Genomic DNA, 27,621 nt, shown 5'->3' with positions numbered 1-27,621 from the left:
CCACTACCATGAGCCTCTCTCATCCTGGCCATGGCAGCTCCCAGAATCTCACAAGCCATGGCTCACCGTCCCATCCCTGCCTCCTGGGGAAGACAGGTGTGACCTCCTCCATCAGGTGGTTTAAAACCAGCCCAGCTGACAGAGAGTTAAATCTGCCCCCCTAGCAACTGCGAGACACCGAGTTTAGGCAACACAGCCACAGACTCAGACAGCTGGTGAACGATGTACTCAGTCCAGATGGACGGAACGCCCAGGCGGTGGTGCCTACTGCAGGCCTGAAGAGCAGTGGCTTCTCAGCTTTGCTTCCCAGCCCTCTTCCCGCAGGGTAGAGGACCCCAGAGCAGGCGGGCGGCTGGCAGGGAGACTCAGGACCAGGCACTTGAGAACTGAGACCACTGTGGGGAGACAGGGGGGAGAAAAGCAGCCAGAGACAGCAGGGAAGCAGGACCTCAGCCTGTGGGATGCTGGAGGCCAGCCCGGTTGCTAGGAGATGGTGTTGCGTGTGGGAGGGATGACGCGGGTGGTGTGGGCAGGGCCAGAGCCAGACCCGGCAGGCAGTCCAGGAAAGACAAACATGAGAGGGTAGACCTGCCTGCAACCCCACCTGCTAAGTCACCAATAACACTAAATGAAAACCACGAAAACGCGCTGCAGCCGCTGGTCTAGATAAGTCATGCTCAGGGGTACAGGAAGCATCTCTGGGCTTGGCTGGTCTGAACTTGTTTGGAGAGATGTTGGTTCCATCCTCTCCCTGGTCACCTGTTAGTTCAGCTCCCAGGGCTGAGAAGATGTTTCAGGTAAGCGGATCAAGGCTCTTTGGAGTGAACAGGCCAGAGGACTCATGGAGAAGGCAGCCCAGAGTAGGCAGCTGGGTATGGGGAGTGTCACCCTCTGTATATCTGCCCAAGCTCTGAAAAATAAAGATACTAGAGAACAGATATTTGCTGTTCATGGAACACCCATTTTCACAACAGTAGGATTCACAGCAGCCAAATGGTGAGAAAAAGCCAAAAGCCAAGTATCCATTACAGATGATGAATAAACAAGTATGGTCACTCACGTGGTGGAATATTACTCAGCCTTAAAAAGGAAGGAGGTTCTGACACCTGCCACAACATGGATGAACCTTGGGGACGTGATGCCCAGTGAGATAACCCAGACACAGAAGGACACACACTGTCTCATTCCACTCACAGGAGGTCCTAGAGGAGTCAGATCTGTAGAGACAGGAAGGAGATGGCAGGGGCTGGAGGCTGGGGGCTGGGGACGGGAGGGGAAAGTCACTGTTTCTTGGGGGCAGAGTTTCAGATTGGGAAGATGAGAAAGTTCTGGAGATGATGGTAGGGAATCATATGAATGACTGCATCATATGATGGTGGGGATTGTGCAACCATATGAATATGCTTAATGCCACTGAGCTGTGCCTCTAAAGATGGTTACGATAGTATTTGTCTATTTTATTTGTCTCTGGTACCACGTCTATTTTAACACAATAAAATTCTCTTTTCATGTACTGGCTTTTTCCAATTACAAAAATCTTGGAAATCTCAGAAAAAAATAGGAGAAGGGAAATAAAATCAACCATCATTAATACTGTTTCCTTCCAATTTTCTCATTTTTGACACTCTTGGTTACTGGTGCGCTGTTTATACTACTTTCTTTCCTCCTTTTCTTCACTTGACATTATAACAACTTTGACTTCTCAGCTGTGTTTTCAAGGTGCTTAGATATAGTTTTTCTAATTTAATTCTTCTGGAGACCTTTGGAGACAAATCTTTTTCATTATTATCAAGGTGCTAAAATATGGTCCAACTCTCACATCCATAATGACTACAGGAAAAAACATAGCTTTGACTACCTGTGTGTGGATGGACCACACTTGATCCATTCACCAGTTGATGAATTTGGGCCACTTCCACTTTGTGGCTACTATGAAGAGATATAGTTTTTTGGTCTGTTTTTTCTCTTTAACTTATTATGTACTTGGGTAGAGCCAATTAACAATGTTGTGATAGTTTCAGGTGGAGAGTGAAGGGACTCAGCCATACATGTGGGACTCAGCCATACATGTACATGTATCCATTCCCACCACAACCCCCCTCCCATTCAGGCTGCCACGTAACATTGAGCAGAGTTCTATGTGCTATACAGCAGGCCCTTGTTGATTATCTGTTTTAAATATAAGTGTATACATGTCCATACCAAGCTCCCTAACTATCCCCTTCCTTTCGGCAACCATAAATTCCTTCTCTAAGTCTGTGAGTCTCTTTCTGTTTTATAAGTTCATTTCTATCATTTCTTTTTAGATTCCACATACAAGGGATGTTTCTCCTTTGAAGAGATGTAGTTTTTAATAGCTGTGTAGCATTCCACTGCATGAACCTACCCTAATTTGCTTAATTGTTCTCTTACTGTTGGATGTTTAGATTGCAGATTACAAATTACACCTCGGTAAACACCTTCCTGAACGTTTAAAGGAATGACCATTTTAAGGCATTTGAAACTTCCATGCGCAAGACCACGTTCCATCAGAGCTGTGTGAATTCCCCCCCCCACCCCCACTTTAAACTAAAGAGACCGACTCCAGTCCCCAAGTCAGGACCACGTCCTCTCAGTTTCCAAGATACTTTCCTGCACATACGTTTAACAGCTAGGTCTCCCTCTGCCGTGTCCTGGATATTCAGCTGCTGTTCTGTCAGCATCTCATTCACGCAACATGTGTTGATTGAACACCTTATCATGTGCCATGGGTCATTTCTTGTGGGACCTCTCTCTGTCCCCGACTGAGAATGCTGAGGTTGATTCAATGTTCACTCAGCAAATCAACTCAATGGACATGAGTTTGAGCAAAGTGCAGGAGACAGTGAAGGACAGGGAAGCCTGGCATGCTGCAGGCCACGGGGTCACAGAGAGTCAGACACGACCTAGTAGCCGAACAACAACAATCTGCAAACATCGCCTTCCTTGGGAGAACCCAAAGCGGAGCCAGAGTCACTTCACTCAGAAAGGGTGACTCCGTGGCCCTTTAACATATTAGCCATGGGGTGTCAGGAGCTCACTTCACTTCCCAGAGCCTCTTATGAAACTGGATTAAAACTCATTAGCACCAACCTTGCAGGGCGGTGGAGAGAGCTCAGTAATAAAATACGTTGGGTTTCTGTTGCTTCATGCGTGCTTCTCGTTGCAGCGGCCTCTCTTGTCTCAGAGCGCGGGCTCTAGGGCACACTGGCTCAGTAGTTGCAGCTATGGGCCCTGGAGCACAGGCTCAGCAGTGGTGGTGCCCCAGGCTTAGTTGCAGCACGGTTTTAAAAAAATTTTTATTTATGTTTAATTGAAGGATAATTGCTTTACAATGTTGGTTTCATTTCTGCCATACATCAACATGAATTAGCCATAGGTGTACATATGTCTCCTCCCTCTTGAACCTCCCTATTATAGGAGTGAAGTTAGAAACAGAAAAACAAATATCATATATTAACACAAACATATGGAATCTAGAAAGATGGTACTGATGAACCTATTTTCAGAGCAGCAGAAATGTCCCTGATGCTGGGAAAGATCAAGGGCAGAAGCAGAAGAGGGTATCAGAGGATGAGATGGCTGAATGGCATCACCGATGCAATGAACAGGAACTCGGGCAAACTCCGGGAGATGGTGAGGGACAGGGAGGCCTGGCATGCTGCAGTCCATGGGGTGGCAAAGAGTCAGACATGACTGAGCAACTGAAGAACAGCAACAATGGAGACACAGACATAAAATGCATTTTTAAAAAATGCTTGCTGCCCAGAAGTGTTTAGTTCCAGGGATATGGGCACAGTGGAGGGTAGGGGTGAGGGCAAACACTGGTGATTAAGATGGAAGTCACACACAGAACATGCATGTGAGTGAGAAAAACCCCACAGGTGCTGCTGATGTTCGAGCACTCCCCAGTAGTGGCCAGTCCCCCCATAATCACCCCAGAGTGAAGCCACTCCCACAGTGAGGAGCTTCCTGTCAGCTCTGCAGCCCTCTCCTCTTGAGTGTAACCATCAAAGAAGCCGGAAAAAACTGGGAGGAGGGCTTCAAAGGTGGCCCAGTGGTAAAGAACCTGTCTGCCAATGCAGGAGATATAAGAGGCGTGGGTTTGATCCCTGGGTGAAGAAGATCACCTGGAGGAAGCAAGGGCAACTCACTCCAGTATTCCTGTCTGGAGAATTGCCATGAACAGGGGAGCCTGGCAAGCTACACCGCATAGGGGTGCAAAGAGTTGGACATGACTGAAGCAACTGAGCACGCGTGAGCACACAACTTGGAGGAAAGAAGTAGAACAAAAGGAAGCAGTCTAGAAAAAAAAAAACCCAAACTTATGTATATACACTATCCTCAGAGAACAAGTAGAAAGTACACGAGCCAGGAAACAAGCTTAAATTTGCCCTTTGAAGAGGAATATTCAAAGAACCAGAAAAAAAACCCTTGGAAATAAAAAACCTGATGATCGAAATTCAAATGGCAACAGAAGGGTTGGACGAGAAAAAAAACAGAGAGAAGACAAACAGAAAAACTAATGTAGACAAGAAAATTAGATCAATTCAGGAAGCCCAATACGTGACTAAGAAGAGTTCCACAGAGACAGACCAGGGACATCAAAAGTGGAGAAAATCACCAGTGACGTCATCCAAAAAGTTTGCCAGCAATGGAAAACATGACTGAGTCCACCAAATGTACAGCATCACAGGTGAAAATAGGTCCACAGCAAACCCACACTGTGAAAGGGCAGGATGTGGAGAGTAAAGAGAAGACAGAGGGGCTTCCCTGGTGGTCCAGTGGCCAAGACTCTGCACTCCCAATGCAGGAGGCCCGGGTTTGATCCCTGGTCAGGGAACTAGATTCCACATGTCACAGTGAAGATTCTATGTGCTGCAACTAAAACCTGATGCAGCCACGTAAATAAGAATTTGGGTGGGGAGGGCAGAGACATCACTTTGCCAACAAAGGTCTGTATCGTCAAGGCTATGGTTTTTCCAGTAGTCATGTATGGATGTGAGGGTTGAACCATAAAAAAGGCTGAGGGCCAAAGAACTGATATTTTTGAACCGTGATGCGGAGAAGACTCTCGAGTCCCCTGGACAGCAAGGAGATCAAACCAGTCAATCCTAAAGGAAATCAACCCTGAGTATTCATTGGAAGGACTGATGCTGAAGCTGAAGTTCCAATCCTTTGGCCACATGATGTGAAGAGCCAACTCATTGGAAAAGACCCTGATGCTGAGAAAGATTGAGGGCAGGAGGAGAAGGGGCGATAGAGGACGAGATGCTTGGATGGCATCACCAACTCAGTGGCCGTGAGTCTGAGCAAACTCCAGAAATTGGTGAAGGACAGGGAAGGCTGGTGTGCTGTAGTCCATGGGGTCACAAAGAGTCAGACACAACTGAGCGACTGAACAACGAAAACGAAAGGAGACAGAGAAGATTCTACAAGCTTCCAAAGAGAAATGAGGAGGGGAAAGAAAAGGGATGAGCAGAAAATGAGGAAGCAGAACAGTTCAGATTATTTAGCTGTCCAAGACTGGAAGCTGGAAGGCCTGAGGCAAGGGACTGTGTACCCAGGGCACTCTGCTACCCAAAGCACTTGTCCTCAGTCACACCACCAATCACACAGGAGAGTGAAGGAAAACACCTTCTCTGGGAATGCCTGGGGAGTATGAATTCCTAAAACAAAGGCACAAACCAATACACAGGAGACTTGGACCCAAGAAACTGGAGCTACATCTCAGGAATCGTGGGTGCTAAAGAAAGAGGGGTCAGAAGCACAACCAGGCAACAGCTGCTCCTGTTTGGGGTAGTTAGTTCCACTCGAGGAGCTCGGGGAGAGAGAGAGAGTCATAGACATACAAAACAAAGGCAATCCCTAACTCCAGGAAGAGCAAAGAGCAAGTCTTAGAAAATAAAAGTGTTCCTTAGTGGACACTGTTGCACTGTGAACAAAAGTTTCATATAATATAAGCACTGAATATTCATTTAAACAAAAGTCATGATACCTTTGTTTGAGAACTTTGGAGAAAGAAATATATCTCATAGAGTTAAGTCTGTTCCTGAAATCAATCGACAACAAACATTCCAATGATAAATCCAGAGATGTAATAAACCACTGAGGAGTGAGACACACGGTGCTTTGTTTAAAACAGTTTTTCTTAAGCTTTGTACAGTCTTCAGCACAGAGCCAAAGGTTCTACAAATATTGCTACTATTAATTTTGACAAGAAGAAAACACACATACCCTCGAGGGGCCCATTGCTGAGTCGAGGAGCTTTATGTGGTTTGGAAAGCACTTGAGAACTTCCTGTGTGCCATGAACAGCAACATATTTCATTTTTTTCTTTTAAATATTTATTTACTTGGCTGCACTAGAGTATTACTTTACTGGCATATGGGGTCTAGTTCCCCGACCAGGGATGGAACCTGGGCCCCCTGCATTGTGAGCCCCAAGTCTTAGCCACTGGACCACCAGGAAAGTCTCCACATTCAATTTAATTGATGAGGAGTGCACTTATAGGATCAAATAAATTAGAAAATGTGCCTACATTATAAGAAAATAAAGACAGAGACCACAGGTCAGCAAACCACAGCCCACTTACCCACCATCTAGCATGCATCGTCTGATTTTGTGCATCCCGGGAGCTAAAAATGGTTCTTTACATTTTTAAATGGCTGCGGAGAAAGCCATATTGCATGACACGTGAATAGTACATGAAGCTGAAATTTCAGCGTACATAAGTAACATTTCATTGGAAGGCAGCCATACCTGTTCTCTTTCCCTTGTGTTCTCTCTCTCTACAGCAGTTTCTGTGCCACAGCGGCAGAACTGAGTAGTTGAGACTTGCGGCTCTTGGGGTTTCCCTGGTGGTCCAGTGGCTAAGACTCAGGGCTCCCAATGCAGGGGGCCCAGGTTTAAACCCTAGTCAGGGAACTAGATCCCACAGGCTGCAACTAAGACCCAGTGCAACCAAAAAAATATACATAGTTAAAAAGAAGAAAAGACACGTGGCCCTTGATGGAGTTTGCTGCCTCCTGCGTTAGAGCACGAGGGTGTGGGACAGGATGGGGAGGATCAAGGTGGGATCCTGGAGCAGGGGCAAGTCTCCGGGCACTTTGTGGGTCACCTGCTCTTCCTGTAAGTTTATCCTCTCACATGATTCTGTGTTCTTTTGTGCTAGGAGAGCCTCCCCCATGCCAGGCTCCAGAGATAAATGATTGCCCAGGCCACACCCAGCCTCTGCCCTTGCTCATGGAGCCTATGCTCCATCAAGGAGAGCAAGGCAGATCCCAGGTAACTGACAAGAGTGAGTGAGACAGGGTAACAGGCAGTAATCAGGCTTGGCTGGTGGGCGGCCCCTCTGGGTGGTCGGGAAGGGTCTCGGAGGCATTGTCGGAAGTGCTAAGAAGGATCCTGCCTTGCGAAGAGCTTGGGGGAGCACGTGCTAGGAGGAGAAAGTGGCATGTGCAAAGGCCCTGGGGCTGGACAGTGCTGGCTCATCTGGGAACAGGAGAGAGAAGCGAGCAGAGGTGAGAGCGGCCCCACCAAGCCGTAGCCAGGAGCTGGGTTTTATGAGCACAGCTGGCACCCGGGGAGGTTTTTGGTTGGTTTGGTTGCATTGGGTCTTAGCTGTGACACGTGGGATCTTCACCGCGTCGTGCAGATATCTTTGTTGCGGTGCACGGACTCTCTAGTTGTGACGAGCAAGCTCAGTAGTTGCAGTACAAGGGAGGGGTTAGCTGTTCCATGGCATGGGGGCTCTTAGTTCCCCAACCAGGGATCAAACCTGCATCTCCTCCACTGCAAGGCAGGTTCTTAACCACTGGACACCAGGGACATCCCCAGGGGAGATGTTAAGCCAGGAAGTGATATGGGCCCAGGCTACACATATTGAACCCATAAACATGGCTGGGAAATGAGGCACCTGGCTCCACTTCTGGTACCAGGAAGACAGGACACGGGACTGGGGAAGAGCAAGGAGCCTCTCCCGTTACAGGCAGATCCACCTAAAGCTCACCCTGGCACCCAGAGTACACTACCTGAGAGGCCCTTCCTTGGACCAGGCAGGAGTAGCCCAGTGGCCCGCACTCCAGTTGCAAAGCATTTTTCCTCGAAAGAAGGGAGTGTTCCCGTGCTGAATCCCCATGTTCCCTGGCAGGGAGAGAAAGCTAAATTTAAAGGTGTGCTAACTGGGGCAGTTTGAGCCAGTGTGTGCTCCAGCTGTGGATCAGCTGGGGACTCAGCAACTCAGCCGTCCCCACAGCTGGCAGCAGCTGGCCCTCCACATCCAGGGAGCTCTTATAGGTTCATTCTATTTGGGGGATCTACCATGTGCCCCACACCTTGCTGGGCAGTCGGTGTGTGAGTCCTGGAGCTGGATTGGCCTGGGTTCAAAGCTCCTATGTCCAAGGATGGGCTTCCCAGGTGACTGAGTGGGTGAAGAATCCACCTGCAATGCAGAATACATAGGAGATGTGGGTGGGGAAGATCTCTTGGAGAAGAGCATGGCAACCCACTCCAGTAGTCTTGCCTAGAGAATCCCATGGACAGGGGAGCCTAGCAGGCTACAGTCCATGGGGTCGCAAAGAGTGTGACATGACTGAGTCTGACCCCTCTGAGCCTCACCTTTCTTGTCTGCAAAATGGGTCCGATAAGAGCACTCACCTTACAAGTAACAGGCACTGCTCACTAGCTCGTCTCTCCCAGTATTCACTGGCTTTAAAAGTACATTTGGGGACTTCCCTGGTGGTCTAGTCATTAAGAATCTGCCAATGCATGTGACACTGGTCCGATCCCTGATCTGGGAAGTTCCCACATGGTGTGGAGCAACTAAGCCCGTGCGCCACAACTACTGAAGCCTGGGCACCCTAGAGCCTGTGCTCTGCAACAAGAGAAGGCACCTCAGTGAGAAGGCCTCGCACTACAACAAAGAGTAGCCCTGCTGGCTGCAACCAGAGAAAGCCCACACGCAGCATCAAAGACCCAGCACAGCCCAAAATAATTAAATACTTTGGTAAGTGTGTTCTGAGCACCTCCTCTGAATCGAGCACTGAGGCCACAGCAGTGAAGGATATCGGCTAACAGCTCTGCCCTCAGGGGGCTGATGTTCTAGAGAAGACGCAGCCAGTAAACGAGACGCAGTAGGGTCTGTGCTCCTTCTGCCCGCGGTGGTTCTACAGGGCTTCAGGGGAAGGGAGTGTGAAGTGTCAGCGGGCTGATATTTTCTGTGGGGTTCTGGAAGGTGGGGTACACCTGCGGAAGTGTCCCAGGCAGGAGACCCAGGAATGCAAAGGCCCAGAGGTGGGAGCAAGCCTGGGAGCTTTGAGGAAGAGGAGACCAGTGCCTCACCTTGGTGGAGCTGACCGCAGTCCCAACTGGTGTGTAACAGGAAGTGCCTGTCAAATGACACACAGTGGTCATTATTATTGTTGTTGTTCAGTTGCTCAGTCATGTCTGACTCTTTGCAACCCCATGGACTGCCTCACGCCAGGCTTCCCTGTCCTTCACCGTCTCCTGGAGTGCTTTCAAAGTCATGTCCATTCAGTCTGTGATATCCAACCATCCCATCCTCTGTCTCCCCTTCTCCTGCCCTCAATCTTTCCCAGCATCAGGGTCTTTTCCAATGAGTCGGCTCTTATCAGGTGGCCAAAGTATTGGAGCTGCAGCATCGGTCCTTCCAATGAATATTCAGGATTGATTTCCTTTAGGATTGACTGGTTTGCTCTCCTTGCTGTCCAAGGGCCTCTCAAGAGTCTTCTCCAGCACCACAATTTGAAAGCATCAACTTTTCAGCGCTCAGCCTTCTTTATGGTCCAACTCTCACATCTGTACATGACTACTGGAACAACCATAGTTTTGACTAGACAGACGCTTGTCAGCAAAGTGATGTCTCTGCTTTTTAATACAGGTCTAGGTTTGTCATAGTTTTTCTTGCAAGGAGCAAGTGTCTTTTAATATTATGGCTGCAGTCACCATCTGCAGTGATTTTGGAGCCCAAGAAAATAGAGTCTATCGCTGTTTCCATTGTTTCCCCATCTATTTGCCATGAAGTGATGGGACCAGATGCCATCATCTTAGTTTTTTAATGTTGTGTTTTAAGCCAGCTTCTTCACTCTCCTCCTTCACCCTCATCAAGAGGCTCTTTAGTTCCTCTCCACTTTCTGCCGTTAGAGTGGTATAACCTGCATATCTGAGTTTGTTGATGGGAGGGGTAGCCAAACTACAACAGTGAAAATAGAGAGAAGAGGAAGGTGGAGAACAGTGAGATTTGGACGAGGAAAAGAAAAGCCTTCGGAGGGGGACAGGGTGGGTCCATCAGGGCTTCTCTGTGGCAGCAAGCAAAGTCAGCACCACCTGACCCGGTGGGTGGAAGGTATATTTAGCAGCTCATAGAAGGGAACACCCAAGAGTTCCTTCTTCTCTAGCTGGGTTTAAGGCAACTCAACCTGACTCACCAGTTCCACATCATAGAATCCATTCATCTCAACACCCAACTTCTGGTCCCATTTTCCGTATTTGTTGTTGTTCAGTCGCTCATGCCTGACTCTTTGCAACCCCATGGACTGCAGCACGTCCGGCTTCCCTGTCCTTCACCATCTCCCAAAGTTTGCTCAAACCATTGAGTCAGTCTGAAGCCTCCAAAAAGCAAAGACCAGCTTCCAACATGAGGCAGAGCATAAACTCCAGGCGTGGCTGGATCCAAGCATTTTAATTCTTCCTGAGGAAGTCAGTCCCTCTCTCTGCTTCCCCTGGGCTGGTTCCTTCTCAGGCAGGCTGATGGGTTCAGTCACCATGGTCAGGTCCACGCCCATCACACAGCGAGAAGAGAGGGCTAGTGCTTAGTGCTTCCAGGGCATGGAAGTGGGTTGGGGTCTTGCTCTGAGACAAGTGGGGATGTCTAAGAGGGCATTGTAAAGATGGAGAGAACTGGGGGTACCAGCCAGACAAGGGTAAGGACATTCCAGGCAGAGGACAGCAGGGACAGACGCTTGCAAACTCCTGCGGTTCAGGGCTGCCAGACTGATGGGTACTTGGTGGGAGAAGGTGAGACCTGGGAGGTCAGCTGGAGGTTGAACACAAGAGCCCTGAGCACCAGATTGAGTGCTTTAGGCTCTGCCCTCAGGCAATGGGGAGTTCCAGAGGGGTATGGAGCAAAGGAGGGCCACAGTCACATGTCCATCCGTTATCTGTGCAGTAGAAGGTGGAGGACTACAAGGAGGAAACCTGGAGCAGCCAAAGGGGCAGTGAGGGGGCTTCTGTGTCACGAGCCTGCACCACATGGCTTGCCTGGGTGGGGGAGGGAGGCCAGAGAATTTCTGGAATCAAGTCGACAAGACTGGAACCTGGAGGGTGAGGAGCCCGTGACTGGGGATGTCTGGGGTGTGATCCGTGATGTGGCTACCCACTGGCTTCAGGCAGGTAGAAGGCAGGAGGCAGGAAACACTGGTATGGCCACCCTGCGGACTGGAAGAACATCTCTGTGATTCAAAGTGGTCAATTCTTGAATGCCTCCAGGGACAGGGAGCTCACCCCTTATGTAGCTCTGACCCACATAAACCATGGACTCAAATCTGTCCCCCTAGAGTCAGGCACTGCCCCGTGCCCCATGCCCATGCCATGGGGGCCTCTCCTTCCCAGGCCAGCCCTTGTTGATAAGGGCACTTGATGCTGTTTGCTCAAGACTCTCCTCCAGTCTCAGCAACTCTGGTTTCTCTGGTAGGGCCATCTCACAGAGCGTGGGACAAGGACCCTGTCCAGGGGAGGGTGGAGATGTTTCTCAGACACAAAGTGTCACAGTTTTGCAGAGGGAGATAGTAGACCCATTCAACCTCCTCCCATCTCTCTTGTGGCATCAAGGAGAAAGGCTCGGTGGGGTGCCAGGGCACCAGGGAAGTCGTAAGCACAGGCCGTGCTGAGGAGAGCACGCAGCCCTCCCTTGTGCGCCTGGGCCTGCCACAGTGGCTGGTGCGACTCCAACAGTGCTGCTGGTTTTCCGCTGTGGCCACTTTGACACTGTGCTGCTATTTTGGGCAAGTGATGATGGTTTGCCATATATGGTTGGCCCCCAGTGACCCTGCTGAACGCTAGCTGCAGGGTCCCCAGCCCCTTGGTCCAGAGCAGTGCCCGTGGCTGGGAAGTTGGGGCGGGGCGGGGGGGCACATGGGACAATCCCACAGCCAGATCCACGGAGCCCAGATGAGCCCAGAGAGCCGGATGAGCAGGAAACCTCCCGGCAAACACGGCCAGTATTAGTACATTACACCACCACAAAGAAAGACGCCCCCTCTCTTGCTCCCCTCCTGCCTGTTTCCTTCACTGGGAATAACCTTTTGCAGGTTCAAGGGGCCCCTGCTGGACTGTTCCCCTTGGACACGCTGCTTCCTGTACGACCTGTATGGGATCACACAGTGTGTTTTCTATCACATTCTGGTGAGTGGTGGTTGTTTCTGACAACTAGAGACTTTAGCATTTTCTTATACACAGTTTCCTAGTTTTTGGTGCATAATATTGCACGATATTGAATATCTTTAATTCTTGTCTTGTGCTTAGCTGCTCATCGTATCCGACTCTTTGCCACCCCATGAACTGTAGCCCATCAGGCTCCTCTGTCCGTGGGATTTTTCAGGCAAGAATACTGGAGGGGCTTGCTATTTCTTCCTCCAGGGAATCTTCCTGACCCAGGTACTGAACCCACTTCTCCTGTGTCTCCCGCTTTGCAGGCAGATTATTTATCCTCTGAGCCACTGGGGAAGCCCCTGATTCTTCTCATTGGTCTCTGTTCCCAGAAATCACACGACATCTTGGTGCACAGACACTTAGACTTTGGGGGTACCAGAAAATTAAATTCTGGGCATCTTGGTGCATCACCCTCCCAAGGTCAGCTTCATCCTTGTCCTCACAGACTCAGCCACTCATCCATTAGAAAGTATCTGAAGTGAGCTCACAGAGGAAAGGCAAGGGCTGGGCCCCCAGGCCTTCAGATGCTCACGGAACTCCCTTCTGAGCTGGAAGCGGGTGCTGCCTGACCCTACAGAGGAGGAAACCGAGGCTCGAGCTGGGTTGGCCTTGGGGAGGCCCAGTGTTGCTCTGCCAGGAGGCCTCCAGTTCCAGATGATGTTTTCCCCTTTAGTCTCAATTCTCCCTTAATTTCAAGGATGATGATAATATTCATGGTGGTTGACATTTTGAGGGCTTTCTTTGTGCCAGGCACCAACAGCTCTTTCCTAGGGCCAGGTACTGAAATGAGACTCTTGTTATAGTTGGCTAAGGGCGTTGGAGTCAGAAGGGTCCACTGAGTTGTCTGGACTCTGAGACTTACTTACCTGCCCGGACGGGAAGCTCTCTCCTTCCCCTCCCTGTGCCAGCGCTGTCCTCTCTCCCGGAGGCGTGGATTCCCGGAACGCGCGGGTTGCGCGCCCCGCGGCGCCAGGCCGGGAAGTGGCGTGGATCTCGACAGCGCCGCGCGGGAGGCGCCGGGGGCCCCGGAGGCGGGGCGGGGAGGGGCCGCCGGTGGCGGCGGCGCGCGGAGCAGACCGCAGTGCGGCCGGCGCTAGGACCCGCGGGGGCCGCTCAAGCTGCCGCGCCTCCCGCTCCCCCCACCCCGATTCCAGCCCTTCCCCCCCAAAATGAGGAAACGCAGCAACTTGCTCCAAGTTGTGCAGCCGGGGCCGCCTTGGGGTGCGCAGCCGGCGCGCGGGGGCACTCCTGGGGGCGGACACGGAGTGCGGCCCAGGGGCGACCCCTGAACAGGTGAGGGCGCCGGAGGGGATAGTGGGGAAAGACCGTAGGACAGTGCGGGGAGCCCCAAGGGCCAGCGGGTAGGGGGATGCTGGGCGAGCGCGGGAGGGGCCAGTGTGCGAGCGCGAGCGCGCGCGTCCGGGGCGTGCGGCCGGTACGCGGCTGGGGCTGGTATGGTTGGATGCGCCCAGGAGTCGGGTGGGGTGGTATTTTTGTGGGTGCGGGTATGCGCGTCTGCAACCCCTGGGTGTGTGTATCCGCGCGTCCACGTGGAGGGATGTGCGCGCGTGTCTCTGCGCTGCGTGTGCGCGGCCCTGCGTGTAGCCCTGCGTGCCCGGGTGGCCCAGCGTGTGGCGCCCAGGTGTTCAAGTGTGGGTTGGGGGGGGCGGCACACACGTTTCCGAATGTCTGTGCGTGTGTTCACACGTGAGACGTGTGTGCACAACTGTCTCTAGGAGAAACTGCTTTTGCTTGCATACCCGCGTGCCTGTGTCCACCTGTGTCCAAGCCCTGTGTGTTTCTGTGTGTTCTCGTGTGTACATGGATCAGTATGCGTGTGAGTACACAGAGGGCTGGGGATTTCTAGGGTGGAGACTCACTCCTCCCCACCTGTCCCACTGCTCTCGCCACCTGGTGGGATCCGTGGGGAAAGCAGAGGACAGAAATGCCCCCACCCCAGCAACTGTGCGGGACTTTGTTTCTGTCCTCTGTCCTCGGTTGGGGAGTAGGGGGGAGCGGTGTGGGGGGGAGTCAGACAAGAGACCCAGCTGGCAGCCAGAGGAGCCCAGCAGGGCGGCACTGCCGGGCCTCACCCCCGCCAGGGTCAGAGATTCTTGGGAATGACCTTGAATCATCCTCTGTTTCCTCATGTACCCCTGCCTACTTTACCAGAAAAGAGGAAGAACCAGGCTCCGTTTAGTGGCTCCAAGCGCCCCAGTGTGGGCCGCTGGGGCCTGAGCCAGCCCCTGGCCACTCACTCTGAGCCTGCCCTGTGCCTCTGTTTCCCTTTGGGGATGACGGCGCAGCCAGGCTCCATGCTAAGGAACTCTCCCAGGGAAAGACCGCCTCCCCTAAGGGGCTTGGGGAGCCAGCCCTTGGGCCCCCCACAAGCCCTGGGGGTTGGGGGGAGCCCGCCCGACTGTCGCCTCCACCTGGTCCGGGCTGGAAGCTGTAGTCAGGGCCCCTGGGCCCCCAGCCTGGCTTGAATCTTGAGCTCTCCAGCTGGTCTCTGCCCCTCCCCAGGGAAGCCCTCGCTTCCTCCACGCCTGGCACCCCTCACCCATCTCAGCCAGGATGCCAACAGTGAGTACTCCCAACTGGGTGCCTGGGCCTAGGCCCCTCCTCTCCTCCGTCCACAGGGCCTCAGCTCCACGGGGCTGGAGGGTGGGGGTGGGGGGCCATCTGACCTGTGTCCCCTTAGGCAGTGTCTGCAGGTCTTTTTCGGTCACTTGGTGTTTTTTCCCACTCTTTCCTCCCATCTTCTGCCCCGGGGGGTCCCTCTGTTTGTGACTCCGTTTCCCCTACTGGGTGCTCTGCGCACCCCCCACCCCCATCTCCTTTCTCCTGTGGTCTGTTCTGGGTCTCTGCCTCAATACAGTTTTTCTCTCTCTTTTGGGCCCCACCCCCACCTCCACCATCTCTCTCATGACCCTTTTCCCACTCTCGCCACTACCCCCCAGAGGCGCTGGGCCCCTGGCACCCAGTGCATCACCAAGTGTGAGCACACGCGCCCCAAACCCGGGGAGCTGGCCTTCTGCAAGGGCGACGTGGTCACCATCCTTGAGGCCTGCGAAGTGAGTAGGGGGGAATGTGCTTGGAGAGAGGGGGGTGCTCCTCCAGGAAACATCTCCTCCCACTGACCCCTGGCTCCCTCCCGGCAGAACAAGAGCTGGTACCGTGCCAAGCACCACGCCAGCGGGCAGGAGGGGCTGCTGGCGGCTGGGGCGCTGCGGGAGCGCGAGGCCCTCTCGGCGGACCCCAAGCTCAGCCTCATGCCGTAAGTCGTGGGGAAGCGCCCCCGGGACGCGGCTGGGGTCAGCAGGGCCCGGCCAGTCCCGCCCAGCCTGCCCTTCCACCGGCCGCAGGTGGTTCCACGGGAAGATCTCGGGCCAGGAGGCGGTGCAGCAGCTGCAGCCGCCCGAGGACGGGCTGTTCTTGGTACGGGAGTCCGCGCGGCACCCGGGTGACTACGTGCTGTGCGTGAGCTTCGGCAGCGACGTCATCCACTACCGCGTGCTGCACCGCGACGGCCGCCTGACCATCGACGAGGAGGCCTGCTTCTGCAACCTCATGGCTATGGTGGAGGTGCGGCCGCCCAGGCCTCCGGTGTAGAGATGTTGGCGGCCAGGCTTCAGCCTGTCCCAGCAGCTGGGGAGACATGGGACCCCCCCAGAGGCTCATGCTCCCCAGTGTGGACAAGGAGGCGCTGGTCCCTGGACCACCGACCGCAGTTCCCCCCCTCCGACCCGTCTCCAGGGATACCCAGGAACCTCCAGTTTGACACCAGTCCCAAGACACACACCCCCATCCTCCTGTTTCCATGGAAACCAGCCTAGAGAGTCCTGTGGGAACCCACCCCCTCTCTTCCTCTTCAGCGCCCGCCCACCCCTCTGGAGAACCCCCTGGGAAGGGGATGGGAGGCAGGGGCTCACCGGATGTGGGGGGTCACACTCACGGCTGCCTCTGCCCTGCCCCACCCCCTGCAGTATTATAGCAAGGACCAGGGGGCCATCTGCACGAAGCTCGTGAGACCGAAGAGAAAGCAAGGCACCAAGTCGGCGGAGGAGGAGCTGGCCAAGGGTAGGGAGCCCCCCGCCCTTCCCGCCTGAGTCGGCCTGGCATGGGGAGGCAGGGCACACGGCCAAGGCTGCCTCACCTGAGTAGGTCACAGTGCCAGGCTCTGCAGGCAGAAGACCTGGGTGCCCTTGGGCTGGGTGGGGCGTGCCTGCACACACCCATCAGCACACTAGCCATCTATTTCCCACACCAGCTGCTCCCCTTGTTTCATTATCCTTCACCTGAGTCAGAAACCCTGGGCAGATCCTTGATGCCACCCTGCCCCCAGCCCCCCGCCCTCCCACAACCCCTCCATGGCCAAGTTCTATTAACACTAGTTTAAATCTGGCCCCTCCCTGTTTGAGTGCCCCCACCCTGGCCCAGCCTTGGACCTTCCCATCAGACCACCTCCTTCCTGAGTGGGGAGTCCCCCTTCCTCCCAAACCCTGTGGCCTCGGAGGCAACTTTCTACGTGAAAATCCACCCACATCACTCCAGTGTCTAAAGGGGGGAGGCCAGGCAGCTCCACTGCCTTCTAGAACCTTCCCTTGTGGCTGCTATCTTTCCTGCTTCAGCTACGAGGCCCTTCTTTTCCACATGCCCCTGGGGTTGTGTGACTCTGCGCTTACCCTCATGCCTCCGGACTGTTGTGCATTCTGTTCCCCTCACCTGAAATGCTTTTGCCGCCCTTGAGTAGTGCGATCTCCCACATTTAGAGCAAGCGCACCCTGCCCTGGCCACCCCTCTTTGAACCTGGTGATCGTGGCTGTCTTCTTGGAAATGTCTTGGGGGTGACACCCAGGTGGAGGCTGGTGTCACTGTGCCTGGTCATATCCAAGGGCTGATGATTTTAAGAGGGGATTTGTTGGGGAAGAGGAGGAGACCTGCAGAGCCCGTCAGAGGACAATGCAGGGGGCGGGAGAACACAGGTGTGCTTGGCAGAAAGGTCAGGGAGGCTAGGACAAAGATAATGACTTAAAATATTTATTTGTATTTGACTGTGCTGGGTCTTACTTACCACCTATAGTGTGTTATTCACTCAGTCGTGTCCGACTCTTTGCAACCACATGGACGGGCATTCTCCAGGCAAGAATACTGGAGTGGGTTGCCATTCCCTTCTCCAGGGGATCTTCTCGACCCAGGGATCGAACCTGGGTCTCCCGCATTGCGGGCAGATTCTTTACCATCTGAGCTACAGGGAAGCTCTTCACTTACCACCTTTCCTGATGGTAAAGAATGGACAGAGGAACCTGGAGGGCTACCATCCATGGGATCGCAGAGAGTCGGATACAACTGAGTGATTCACACCCCTTGGGCCCTTGCACACTTCTGTTTTTTTATTATTTGCATTTTGGCTGTGCAGCCTTTCAGGTCTTACTTCCGGCGCATGGGATCTAGTTCCCTGCCCAGGGATCGAACCTGAGCCCCCTGCATTAGGAGCATGGAATCTTAGCCACTGGACCACTGGGGAAGTCCCAAGATGATGACTTAGAGTGCTGGAATATTCTAAGAATGTTCCAGAACCTTAACCAGAAGTTCTGGAAACTTTCCCAGTATCTTGTATATTTCGGTCTGTGTATCCCTGGTGGAGAGAGGAGGGAAAGCACCGTAAAGGAAGATTCTGCAGGGTCCTTGGAAGGACACAGTCTCCAGGTAGAAGAGAAAAGGGCCCTGACTGGTGGGCCCTGTTGCTTTCACCACCACTCCCAGCCCCTATAACTGGTGCCAGGAGTGTGGTGCCTCAGACGTGGCCGTGGCCACTGCTGTGGGAGACCAGACAGGGCCTGGCCTCCTGTCAGGTGGAGCCACCGGCCGCCCTCTCACTGGGTCTCCCCTCTACAGCCGGCTGGTTACTGAACCTGCAGCATTTGACGTTGGGAGCGCAGATCGGAGAGGGAGAGTTTGGAGGTGAGCAGGGGACCTAGTAGGGGCTGGGGGAAGGGGGGGCTCCCCGAGGTGAATTGACACCCACGTTTGATACCTACTTTCCATGCGACTGAGGCCACATGGGCCCCTCTCTACGGAAGGAGGTTCATGACAGCCAGGAGGAGGAGAGAGGTGGTGAGGGCAGGTACCCAGTGGGCGTGAGTGAGTCCTTCACACCCCCTGGACCCTTGCACACTCTGTTTTATTATTATTTGTATTTTGGCTGTGCAGCCTGTAGGATCTTAGCTTCCTGACCAGGGATTGAACCTGCATTGGTAGTGCAGAGTCTTAACCACTGGACCACCAAGGAAGTCCCAAATGTTTAAAATTTATGTGTTGTTATTATTATTTGGCCATTCTGCACAGCTTGTGGGATCTTAGTTCCCCATTCAGGGTTGGACCCTTGCCCTCAGCAGCGAAATCTCAGAGTCCTAGCCACTGGACCACCAGGGAAGTCCCAGGACCCTCTGTGTCGAGGCCACAGCCTGAGGTTATTATCCTGGGAGGTCCCAGGGCTTGCATCAGGACCTTCTCTGGAAAGGGCTGGCGTGCACTTGTTTTCTGTCACGTCTGCTCAGCTCTGCCCTTGATACAGGAAAGCAGCCACAGGCCACAGGGAGACAAACAGCCAAGGCCACGTGCCAATAAAACTGTATTTATGGACACTGAAATTGAATTTTGTATCATTTTCATGTCATGGAATAGTCGTCTTCTTTTGATTTTTTTTTTTTCCCAACCATTTAAAAATGTAAAAACCCATTCTGAGCTTGCAGGCCTTGCAAAAACCCTTGAGGGGGCTAGATTGGGTTCAAGGGCTGCAGTTTGCAGACCCCTGGCTTAGGTGATTATCTTTGCTCTGGGGTCTGGAGCCTGTTGGCTTCCCAGGTGGCTCAGTGGTAAAGAACCCACCTGCCAATGTAAGAGACATGGGTTCGATCCCTGCATCTGGAAGATCCCTTGGAGGAGGAAATGGCAACCCACTCCAGTATTCTTGCCCTGGAGACTCCCATGGACAGAGGAGCATGGTGAGCTACAGTCCATGGGGTCACACAGAGTCAGACACGACTGAGCAGCTGAACAACTGGAGCCTACTGGGAGGGGTTTCCAGGCCTAGGGACCCGCCAACGGCACTGGCCTCTTCCACGGTTCATGCGTGTGGGAATGTGCATGTCTGTCTTGTCTCTGTGGGGTCCTGAGCCCCTTCCCACCCCTGCCTGCCCCTCAGCTGTCCTGCAGGGTGAGTACCTGGGGCAGAAGGTGGCCGTGAAGAATATCAAATGTGACGTAACAGCCCAGGCCTTCCTGGATGAGACAGCGGTCATGACGTGAGTTCCGGGTGTGGCAGGGGAGGGCGCCCTAGGGCCAGGGTCCCACCCCGCCTTCACCGCATACCCACCTGCCCCCAGGAAGGTGCAGCATAAGAACCTGGTGCGTCTACTGGGTGTGATCCTACATCAGGGCCTCTACATCGTCATGGAGCACGTGAGCAAGGTGGGGCAGGACCCAGGGGTGGGGGTGGGGGGGTGGGAGCAGGGGTGGGGTGGGAGTGGGGCAGGACCTGAGGGTGGGGGTTAGGAGTAGGGCAGCACCGAGGGTCAGGTAGGGTGCTGGTGGGGTGGCTGAGCAGCCCGCAGCACTCCTAGACCCTGCCCGCGTCCCCCACAGGGTAACTTGGTGAATTTTCTACGGACACGGGGCCGGGCACTTGTGAACACCCCGCAGCTCCTGCAGTTTTCCCTGTGAGTGGGGCTCCAGGGGGTGGCAGGGAAGTCGAGGCACGGAGCAGGGAGGAGCCTGGCCTTGGGAGGCTGGCCCGGGGGTCCCAGCCCCTCGCCCGGCCCCCCCTCCCCCAGGCACGTGGCCGAGGGCATGGAGTACCTGGAGAGCAAGAAGCTGGTGCACCGCGATCTGGCTGCTCGCAACATCCTCGTCTCGGAGGACCTGGTGGCCAAGGTCAGCGACTTCGGCTTGGCCAAAGCCGAGCGGAAGGGGCTGGACTCCAGCCGGCTGCCCGTCAAGTGGACAGCACCCGAGGCTCTCAAGCATGGAGTGAGTCCCCCTTACCCCCAGGGCCCTGGGAACCCTAGTTCCACTATGAGCCCCTGGGCATGTCTCTGGCCTCTGAACTTCCAAAGGAATGGCTCCATCTCCCCTGTAAGCCCTTGGCCGCTAATTGTTCCTTTTAGCCCTTCTCTGAGCCTTTGTCTCCTTGTTTCTGCAACAGTCTTGGGCTCAGAGAGGGAGAGCAAGAAACACCTTGTTTTGGCACTGAATCTAGGTTGAGGGGTTGGAGGATTCAGGGGCAGGAGTCTATTGGGAGGAGACTACAGAGTGAAGGTCAACCCAGGGGGACTTTCTGGAGGAAGCAGGGGCTGGAGCAGAAGCCCTGAAGAGGTCCCTCTCATCCTGATCTCGGGCCCCACAGAAGTTCTCCAGCAAGTCGGATGTCTGGAGCTTTGGGGTGCTGCTATGGGAGGTCTTCTCATACGGCCGGGCTCCATACCCCAAGATGGTGAGCAGGGTCCGGGGGCCGAGCGGGGAGGTGCTGGGTCCCCTGCCGGTCTAGGGGGTCATGATCCTGACCCCCAGCCCACACTGGAGTGGCCTCTGCCCGCAGTCACTGAAGGAGGTGTCAGAGGCCGTGGAGAAGGGGTACCGCATGGAGCCCCCCGAAGGCTGTCCTGGGTCCATCCATGCCCTCATGGGCAGCTGCTGGGAGGCTGAACCCACTCGCCGGCCACCCTTCCGCAAACTGGCTGAGAAGCTGGCCCGGGAGCTACGCAGCGCGGGTGCTTCAGCCCCCAATGGGGGGCAGGACACGGACGGTCCCGCCCTGCCCCGCAGCCAGGAGCCCTGACCCTGCCCGCGGGGCTTCGGGCCCCAGAGGACTGAGAGAGTGGGGGGCTCAGGGTGGGGATGCGGACCAGGCCTGAAGAGGGGCAGGGCCGGTGAGCTGCCTGCCCGGCTCGCACCACAGGGGCAGGCCCAGGGCGGGCACCCCTGGAAGCCCATGGGCACCTTGACACCAGAAAGCGAACGATTAGCGCCTGGATAAAGACTGGTTCCAAGAACTGGGTGTCTCAGTGTCTCTCTGCTGCCCCTTGTGTCCGCCCTGGGGCCCATCACTCAGCCTGGGGGCCATCTGCCTGCCCACTGGTCTGCCCACTGAGGGGGCCACCTGGCTGGGAGCTTGCTGTCCCTGAGGGCACATGTTTTCTTGGGTATGTCAGCCAGGGGACCCTCCAGGCCAGGGTCACAGCCACCTGAGGACCCACTTGCCATCACCTGCAGGCCCCCCGTCTCCTGCTGTAGCCCTCGGGGTCCCAGGTGCAGAGGACCATGGGAGGGTTCCAGGGGCCGTGGAGGTCTGAGCCCCCTGTCCTGGCACCCTCTCCTACCTCTGCCTTTCCCCTGAGGGCAGATGGAAGCCCGGAGCAGGGAGGGGGCTGCGAGGGCAGCAGCGTCCCCTCCTGGGGCGCTCTAGGGTGGTTATGTCCTCCACCTGTCACCCCCCCAACAGCCTCACCCAGTGACTCCGGGGAACACTTGCTGGGAAAAGCCAGCTGCACAACCTGTCCCAGGGCCCTGTCCATTCTCCAGCGGGGGCTCCCGGCTTGCACCCCCAGGTTCGAATCCTGACTCCACCATTCTGTGGCCCGGGCTCACCGTGACCCAGCACCTCAAACTGAGGGCGTGTCTGGGATGGGGGTGTTGGTGCTAAACCCGGGGTGTCCCAGGGAAACTGCAGCGGGGGGGGTGGTCTCCCTCCCTGCCCTACCCCTGCAGCCTCCTCTGTGATCAGGTGTCTTCCAGGGGAGCCATGAGGACCCCGAGGGCTGAGTGCACACAGCTGGTGCTCAGCTGTTACCGTGACTGTCAACCACCCCCTCTCCGATGAAACTCCCAGATGCTTCAAGGTTGCCTGGGAGGAGTGTCTGGCCTGTGGGTTGTGGCCCCCACCCCAGGAACCCCTGAGCTAGTGCGGGAACCCCAGGCCACGGCATGGCCTCCCACCTCCACTGGCCCACCCCTGCCTGAGTTGAGCTGTTCATACGTCTCAAGGTCACACTGGCCTCCTGCAGTTACCCCCCTCCCGGAACCCCACCCACCCTCTGGCCTCAGTTTCCCCACCAGCACCTGAAGGGGGTTAGTGATTCTCCCTGGGGGAGAAATGCAGGGTGGGAGTCCAGAGAGGCTGAGAGTGGCCTGTCCACCTCCCCTACCAACCCAATCCAGCTGGAGAAGGCCGCCTGTCACCGTGGCCCCACGCCACCCTGCCCACCCCTAATCCAGCCCTCTAAGCTGACACAGCGTCTGGGCCTGCAGCTGCTGGCTAAGTCGCCAAAGCGCCCCTCCTCGCCCCTGCACCTAACACCCAGATCCCTCCTGTACCTCTTAACCCACTGGGGCCAATTAGCTAATTGGGGGCTGAGAACAGAGCAGCTCATTAGCGTTGTAAAGTGATGAAGCAATTAGGGGGATTACCTCCCCCCACCCCCACTCCCCGTCTCCTGAGGCCTGGCTCCCCCTGCCGCAATGCCCCAGCCCATCTCAAAGACGGGGCCACTGAGGCCTGGAGGGGCCTCACTCACCGCCCCTCCAGCCTGGACTCAGAGCTCCTGGAACCTCCCTGTCCGGCTGACTGCTTGGGTGCTAAGCCCCCTGCCCACCCAGACCCCCTCCTCCTCTGAGGTCATTCGCCCCTGCCAGCACTCCAGGGCCTGCGCCTCGGTGCTGCGAGTGTCTGACTGGGCACACATGCCCGTGTGAGCACCCGCCTCCCTATCTCTGCGTGCGTCTCCCCCTACAAAGCCAACATTCTGGAGGACTTGGCTCTGCTTCCTCTTGGGCTCACTCTGGTCCATCCACAGGCCTGGGTCTCCAGCCTCACTCCACTGAGACAACCCTCCTCCCTCCATCCCTCCCGTCCTCCTCCTGGGCCTCATTTTGCCCCCTGTCACGCCCAGGGCCCCTCCTGTTTTCAGGGCGCCCCCTGCCAAAGCACCCCCAAGCTCCTTGGATTGGGCAGGGGGCTGAACATCCAGTCTCAGGGTATCACCAAGGTTCTACTTGGCTCTCAGGCCACCGCTGGAGGGACAGTCCCATCACCCACTTGTCCCCAGACAGGGGCTGGGTTCACCAGTCTTCTTCCCTCCTCAGACTTTCTCTCCCCAGAACTTTAAAAAATATTTGTATGTATTTGGCTGCACCGGGCCTTAGTTGAGACATATAGGATCTGGTTCCCTGACCAGGGATCCAACCCAGGCTCCCTGCACTGGGAGTGCAGAGTCTTAGCCACTGGACACCAGGGAAGGCCCCCGTCCCCCGAGAATTGCTCTCCTGTCCCCCTCCCCCCAGATCTAGCCCTGACCAGGCCTCTAGCCTCCCCCTGACCTCCCATCTTGCCCACAATCCTCATCCAGAATGCCACCTGTGCCCCTCTCATGCTCCACAACCTTCCATGGCTCCTCGGTACCCCTTTCACACCCAGTTGTGTCCAGAATTCACACCCTTACGCTCCATCTCCTATTCTGCTTACCTTCCTTAAAAGAACCACCTTTCCTCCCCTGCTTGAGTTTTCCCTCCAGTTTTCTGACTACCTGACATGCTGTATTTTACCTACATAGTTACGGATTATCAGTCTCCCCCACCAGGATGCCAGCTCCAAGAAGTGTGTCTGTGTTTTTTTGTTCCCTGCTGTGAACAGTACCTAGTATACAGTAAGCGCAAATGTTTATTGTGCTTAAATGTTTATTGAGTGACTGAAAAGTGAGCTTCTATTCATACCTCAAAACACAGCTAAAATGCCCCATACTCCTTTGCCCTGGACAGTGCCCAGGGGAACCAACTGGAATTACCTTCACCTCTGGGGATCTCAGCTTCCCCAACTCCCCTTGACATCTGTGAATATGAGAGGTTCTTTTTCTCACTCCAGATGATAACAAAAGGGGTTAACAGTGGCTAATTTAGAGAGTGCTCACTAAGCACTCACTGTTGGCCAATCACTGTGTATCTTTCCATCAGTGTACTCTTTCATCAGCTCATTGAGTCCCTGTGAGAGTCCCACGGAGTAGGAATTCCTGTTGCTGCCATTTTACAGCTGGGGAAACTGAGGCCCGGGAAGGGGAGGCTCTTGTTTATGTTCTAGAGCAAGGTGTGTCCTGCTGCCTGGCACTCCCTCTGTGGCTCTGAGCTACCAGCGCCTGGGCGGGCGGGGCCCCCTCAATTAATCACCTCGCTAATCCTCCTCCCCGCCCGACCCCAACCCCCTCAGGTCTGGCGAGGCCAGGCCAGCAGCAGACAGCGCTGGGCCCACGGGGGCTGTTGGAGGGGCTGCCGGGAGCAGTGAGCACTGGGCAGGTGGGCACAGGTGGGCCTGGGTGGGAGGTAGGAGCACAGACAGGCCCCCAGGGCAGAGAGCTGAGGGGTGAGGAAACGTTCCTCAGGGCAGTGTCCCAGATCCTGCCTTCCTGGGGGTCACAGAGAAGGAGGGAGAGCCAGGGAGCTGCAGAAGGAAAGAGAAATAGAGGCAGAGACAGAGAAAAATAATCAGAGAGAAGGAAGTGGAGACAGGGAGGTCGTCTGAGACACACAGAGAGGCAGAGGGGATGCAGGACCCAGTGGAGGGAGAAGCCCCTCCATATCTGACCCCAGATCCAGCAAGGGGTGGGGGGCGACCCCGCCCTCCCCAGCCACTGTCCCTCCCCTGTCTCACCGCCATCTGTCCTGCTGCCTTCCGGCCAGGTGGGGGCAAGGAGGAGCCATGTTCCTGAGCCCAGGTGAGGGGCCGGCGGCTGAGGGTGGGGGGCCGGGGCCTGGAGAGGAGGCCCCCAAGAAGAAGCACCGGAGGAACCGCACAACCTTTACCACGTACCAGTTGCACCAGCTGGAGCGGGCGTTCGAGGCCTCCCACTACCCAGATGTTTACAGCCGCGAGGAGCTGGCAGCCAAGGTGCACCTGCCCGAGGTGCGCGTGCAGGTGAGGGCACCCCAACCACCCTCGGAGGCAGCCGGCGCCGGGCGGACCCTCCCAGGGCAAAGCAAGGCCTCCCAGGGGAGGGGATGTGGCACTGGAGCCTTGACATTTGAGTAGGAGTGTGCCAGCCAGAAAGGAGAAAGGGCATTTTTCTAGGCATCCAGAACTATGAGTGCAAAGCTGTGCAGGAGTTAAACTGGAGGCATTTCTACTGAGCTAGGTGTTGAGGCGGGTGGAAGGGGAGGCAGAGAAAGCTGGTGAAGCCCCTCAAATGCCAAACTCAGTGGCTGGAACTTCTTGCTGATAGCCAAGGTAGACCAGGGAGGAGGCTGACGAGCCTGAGAGGGGCCTGGGCAAAGGGAAAGGCAAGGAGAACCTGGACTCTGAAGACTTCGGGACTGAACTAATGGGGGCCAAGAGGCAAGGATCTTGCTCTCAGAACAGCCATCTCCTCGGGGTAGGTAACAATGTATGTTGGGATTGCAAGGGGTAGGAATCAGGTCAGACAGCAGGCAGAACCCTGAGGGGCTGGGAGGCCCAGGGAGGGAAAGCAGCCTTGCCTGGCGCCCACGAGCCGCCTCTGACTTGGGAGCACCTCTCTTGCCACCTCTAGGTATGGTTCCAGAACCGCCGGGCCAAGTGGCGCCGCCAGGAGCGTCTGGAGTCAGGCTCCGGAGCCGTGGCAGCCCCAAGACTCCCTGAGGCCCCAGCACTGCCCTTTGCCCGCCCTCCCACCATGCCACTGTCTCTGGAGCCCTGGCTGGGCCCAGGGCCCCCAGCTGTGCCAGCCCTCCCGCGCCTCCTGGGCTCGGGCCCAGGGTTGCAGGGCTCCTTTGGGCCCCATGCCTTCAGTCCAGCCTTCATGGATGGCTTCACCCTGGAGGAGGGTTCCCTGCGGCTGCTGGCCAAGGAGCACGTGCAGGCTCTGGACAGGGCCTGGCCATCGGCCTGAGCCTGGTGCCTGTCCATGGCCATCCACACCAAGTCCCCCACCCACCACCACCTACCCCTGCCTTGCAGGGTTAACTGGCACTGACTTCAAGGTGGCAGCCAGAGGCGCCCAGCCAGGGTAGGCGTCCCTGGCCTGGTCTCCAGGAAGCTGGTGCCCCTGTCTCCCCATCTGTCAAATGGGCCTGTGTGGGGTAGGTTCTGAGGTTCTTAAGGCTCTAAGGCTGTAACCAGGAGCAACAGGGATGTTAATTGTGAGTTGATGATTCTAAATCCTCCTGCCTGCTCCTAATTGTTCGACAGCAGGGCCGCCCTGAGAGATAACAAGTAATAGCTGCAGCAGTTCACATTCAACTGCCCCCTTTCACTGTGTGCTCCCAGCGTGCCCATCACTTTACCCCAAGGTGGCATGGCCATCAGCCCCATGTTACAGGGGAAGAAACTGAGGCCCAGAGGAGGGTAGCCAGTTTCCTCAGGCCACAGAGCCAGTAGAGGGTGGAGCTCTTTTTAAGCCCATTGCCTGACTCCATCGCCCCTGGCACCTAGGACCCAGGCCGGGCGCTAACAGGGCGCTCCCGGGTAGAAGCAGCTGACACTGGGTGAACAGTCGATCTTTGCTCCCCCCAGTTATCAGAGCGTGACTTGTCTCCCCATCAACCACAGGCCCCATCACATCTCCCAGCCCACTGAGGCAGGGCTGGGGCCCTGGTAGCAAGACAAGCGTTCCTTCTGTCCAACCACGTGCCCCCAGGGCTCACAAAGGCATGATGGCCACCCTTGCTGGGGTTCAGCTGGGCTCCAGGACAAGGAGGCTGGCTGGGCTGGGGGGTGTGTGGCCCAAGTGCCCACGTCAGGGCACCTCCCTGTGGGACGGAATGAGTCAGGACAGGAGAGTGTATGGTGGGGGGAACATGGCAGCACCCCACTCGCTCCAGGCTCTGGCCAGGAAGTGACCACAGGTGCTAGGAAATTCCAGAAATGTCGCTTCCAGGCCGCTCTCAGCTGGCCTGCTCACCTCCCACCTCAGAGGGCACCTCACGTGAACCCCAACGGCCTCTGTGTTGTTTACGCCGCGGCAGCGAGGCCAACCATCCCCCCAATCATTCATCCACCCGTTCCAACTCACAGCAAGGACACAACAGTGAACAAAGCAGAGAAAAACCCCTGCCCTCCTGGAGCTACCACTCCAGTGGGAGAGACCAGAGCCCTAACTTAAAAAATAAAACAAAACGTGCAACAGCTGCTGG

The 27,621-nt window shown here is 55.5% G+C and overlaps 2 protein-coding genes and 1 long non-coding RNA gene across 4 annotated transcripts; 2 read left to right on the top strand and 1 right to left on the bottom strand.

Moving 5' to 3' along the window:
• Positions 6,979–13,445, bottom strand: LOC108636390. Its single transcript, XR_001918333.1, has 4 exons — positions 13,335–13,445; positions 10,467–11,475; positions 9,361–9,407; positions 6,979–8,461 (listed from the first exon to the last, which is right to left on the bottom strand). It is a non-coding gene; the product is annotated as an uncharacterized LOC108636390 (long non-coding RNA).
• On the top strand, positions 13,389–21,521 carry MATK (megakaryocyte-associated tyrosine kinase). 2 transcript variants are annotated; one of them, XM_018050842.1, is made up of 14 exons: positions 13,389–13,761; positions 14,205–14,305; positions 14,992–15,051; positions 15,429–15,542; positions 15,630–15,745; positions 15,834–16,053; positions 16,455–16,548; positions 18,367–18,432; positions 19,676–19,775; positions 19,857–19,941; positions 20,116–20,189; positions 20,304–20,499; positions 20,876–20,962; positions 21,068–21,521. In XM_018050842.1, exons 2-14 carry the CDS (start codon positions 14,300–14,302, stop codon positions 21,305–21,307), a joined length of 1,458 nt encoding a protein of 485 aa, XP_017906331.1. In that variant the 5' UTR covers positions 13,389–13,761; positions 14,205–14,299; the 3' UTR covers positions 21,308–21,521. The 2 variants fall into 2 exon arrangements, with proteins under 2 accessions (XP_017906331.1, XP_017906332.1); XM_018050843.1 differs by lacking the exon at positions 14,205–14,305 and having other exon boundaries at positions 13,637–13,761.
• RAX2 (retina and anterior neural fold homeobox 2) lies at positions 25,105–27,575 on the top strand. The gene is made up of 2 exons (XM_005682656.3): positions 25,105–25,429; positions 26,040–27,575. Exons 1-2 carry the CDS (start codon positions 25,214–25,216, stop codon positions 26,376–26,378), a joined length of 555 nt encoding a protein of 184 aa, XP_005682713.1. The 5' UTR covers positions 25,105–25,213; the 3' UTR covers positions 26,379–27,575.

The sequence above is a fragment of the Capra hircus genome, chromosome 7, assembly GCF_001704415.2.
Source record: "Capra hircus breed San Clemente chromosome 7, ASM170441v1, whole genome shotgun sequence".
In the NCBI taxonomy this organism is placed as follows: domain Eukaryota; kingdom Metazoa; phylum Chordata; class Mammalia; order Artiodactyla; family Bovidae; genus Capra; species Capra hircus.
The sequence above is the reverse complement of the archived record's forward strand: the minus strand, read 5'-3'. Positions and strand labels throughout refer to the sequence as shown.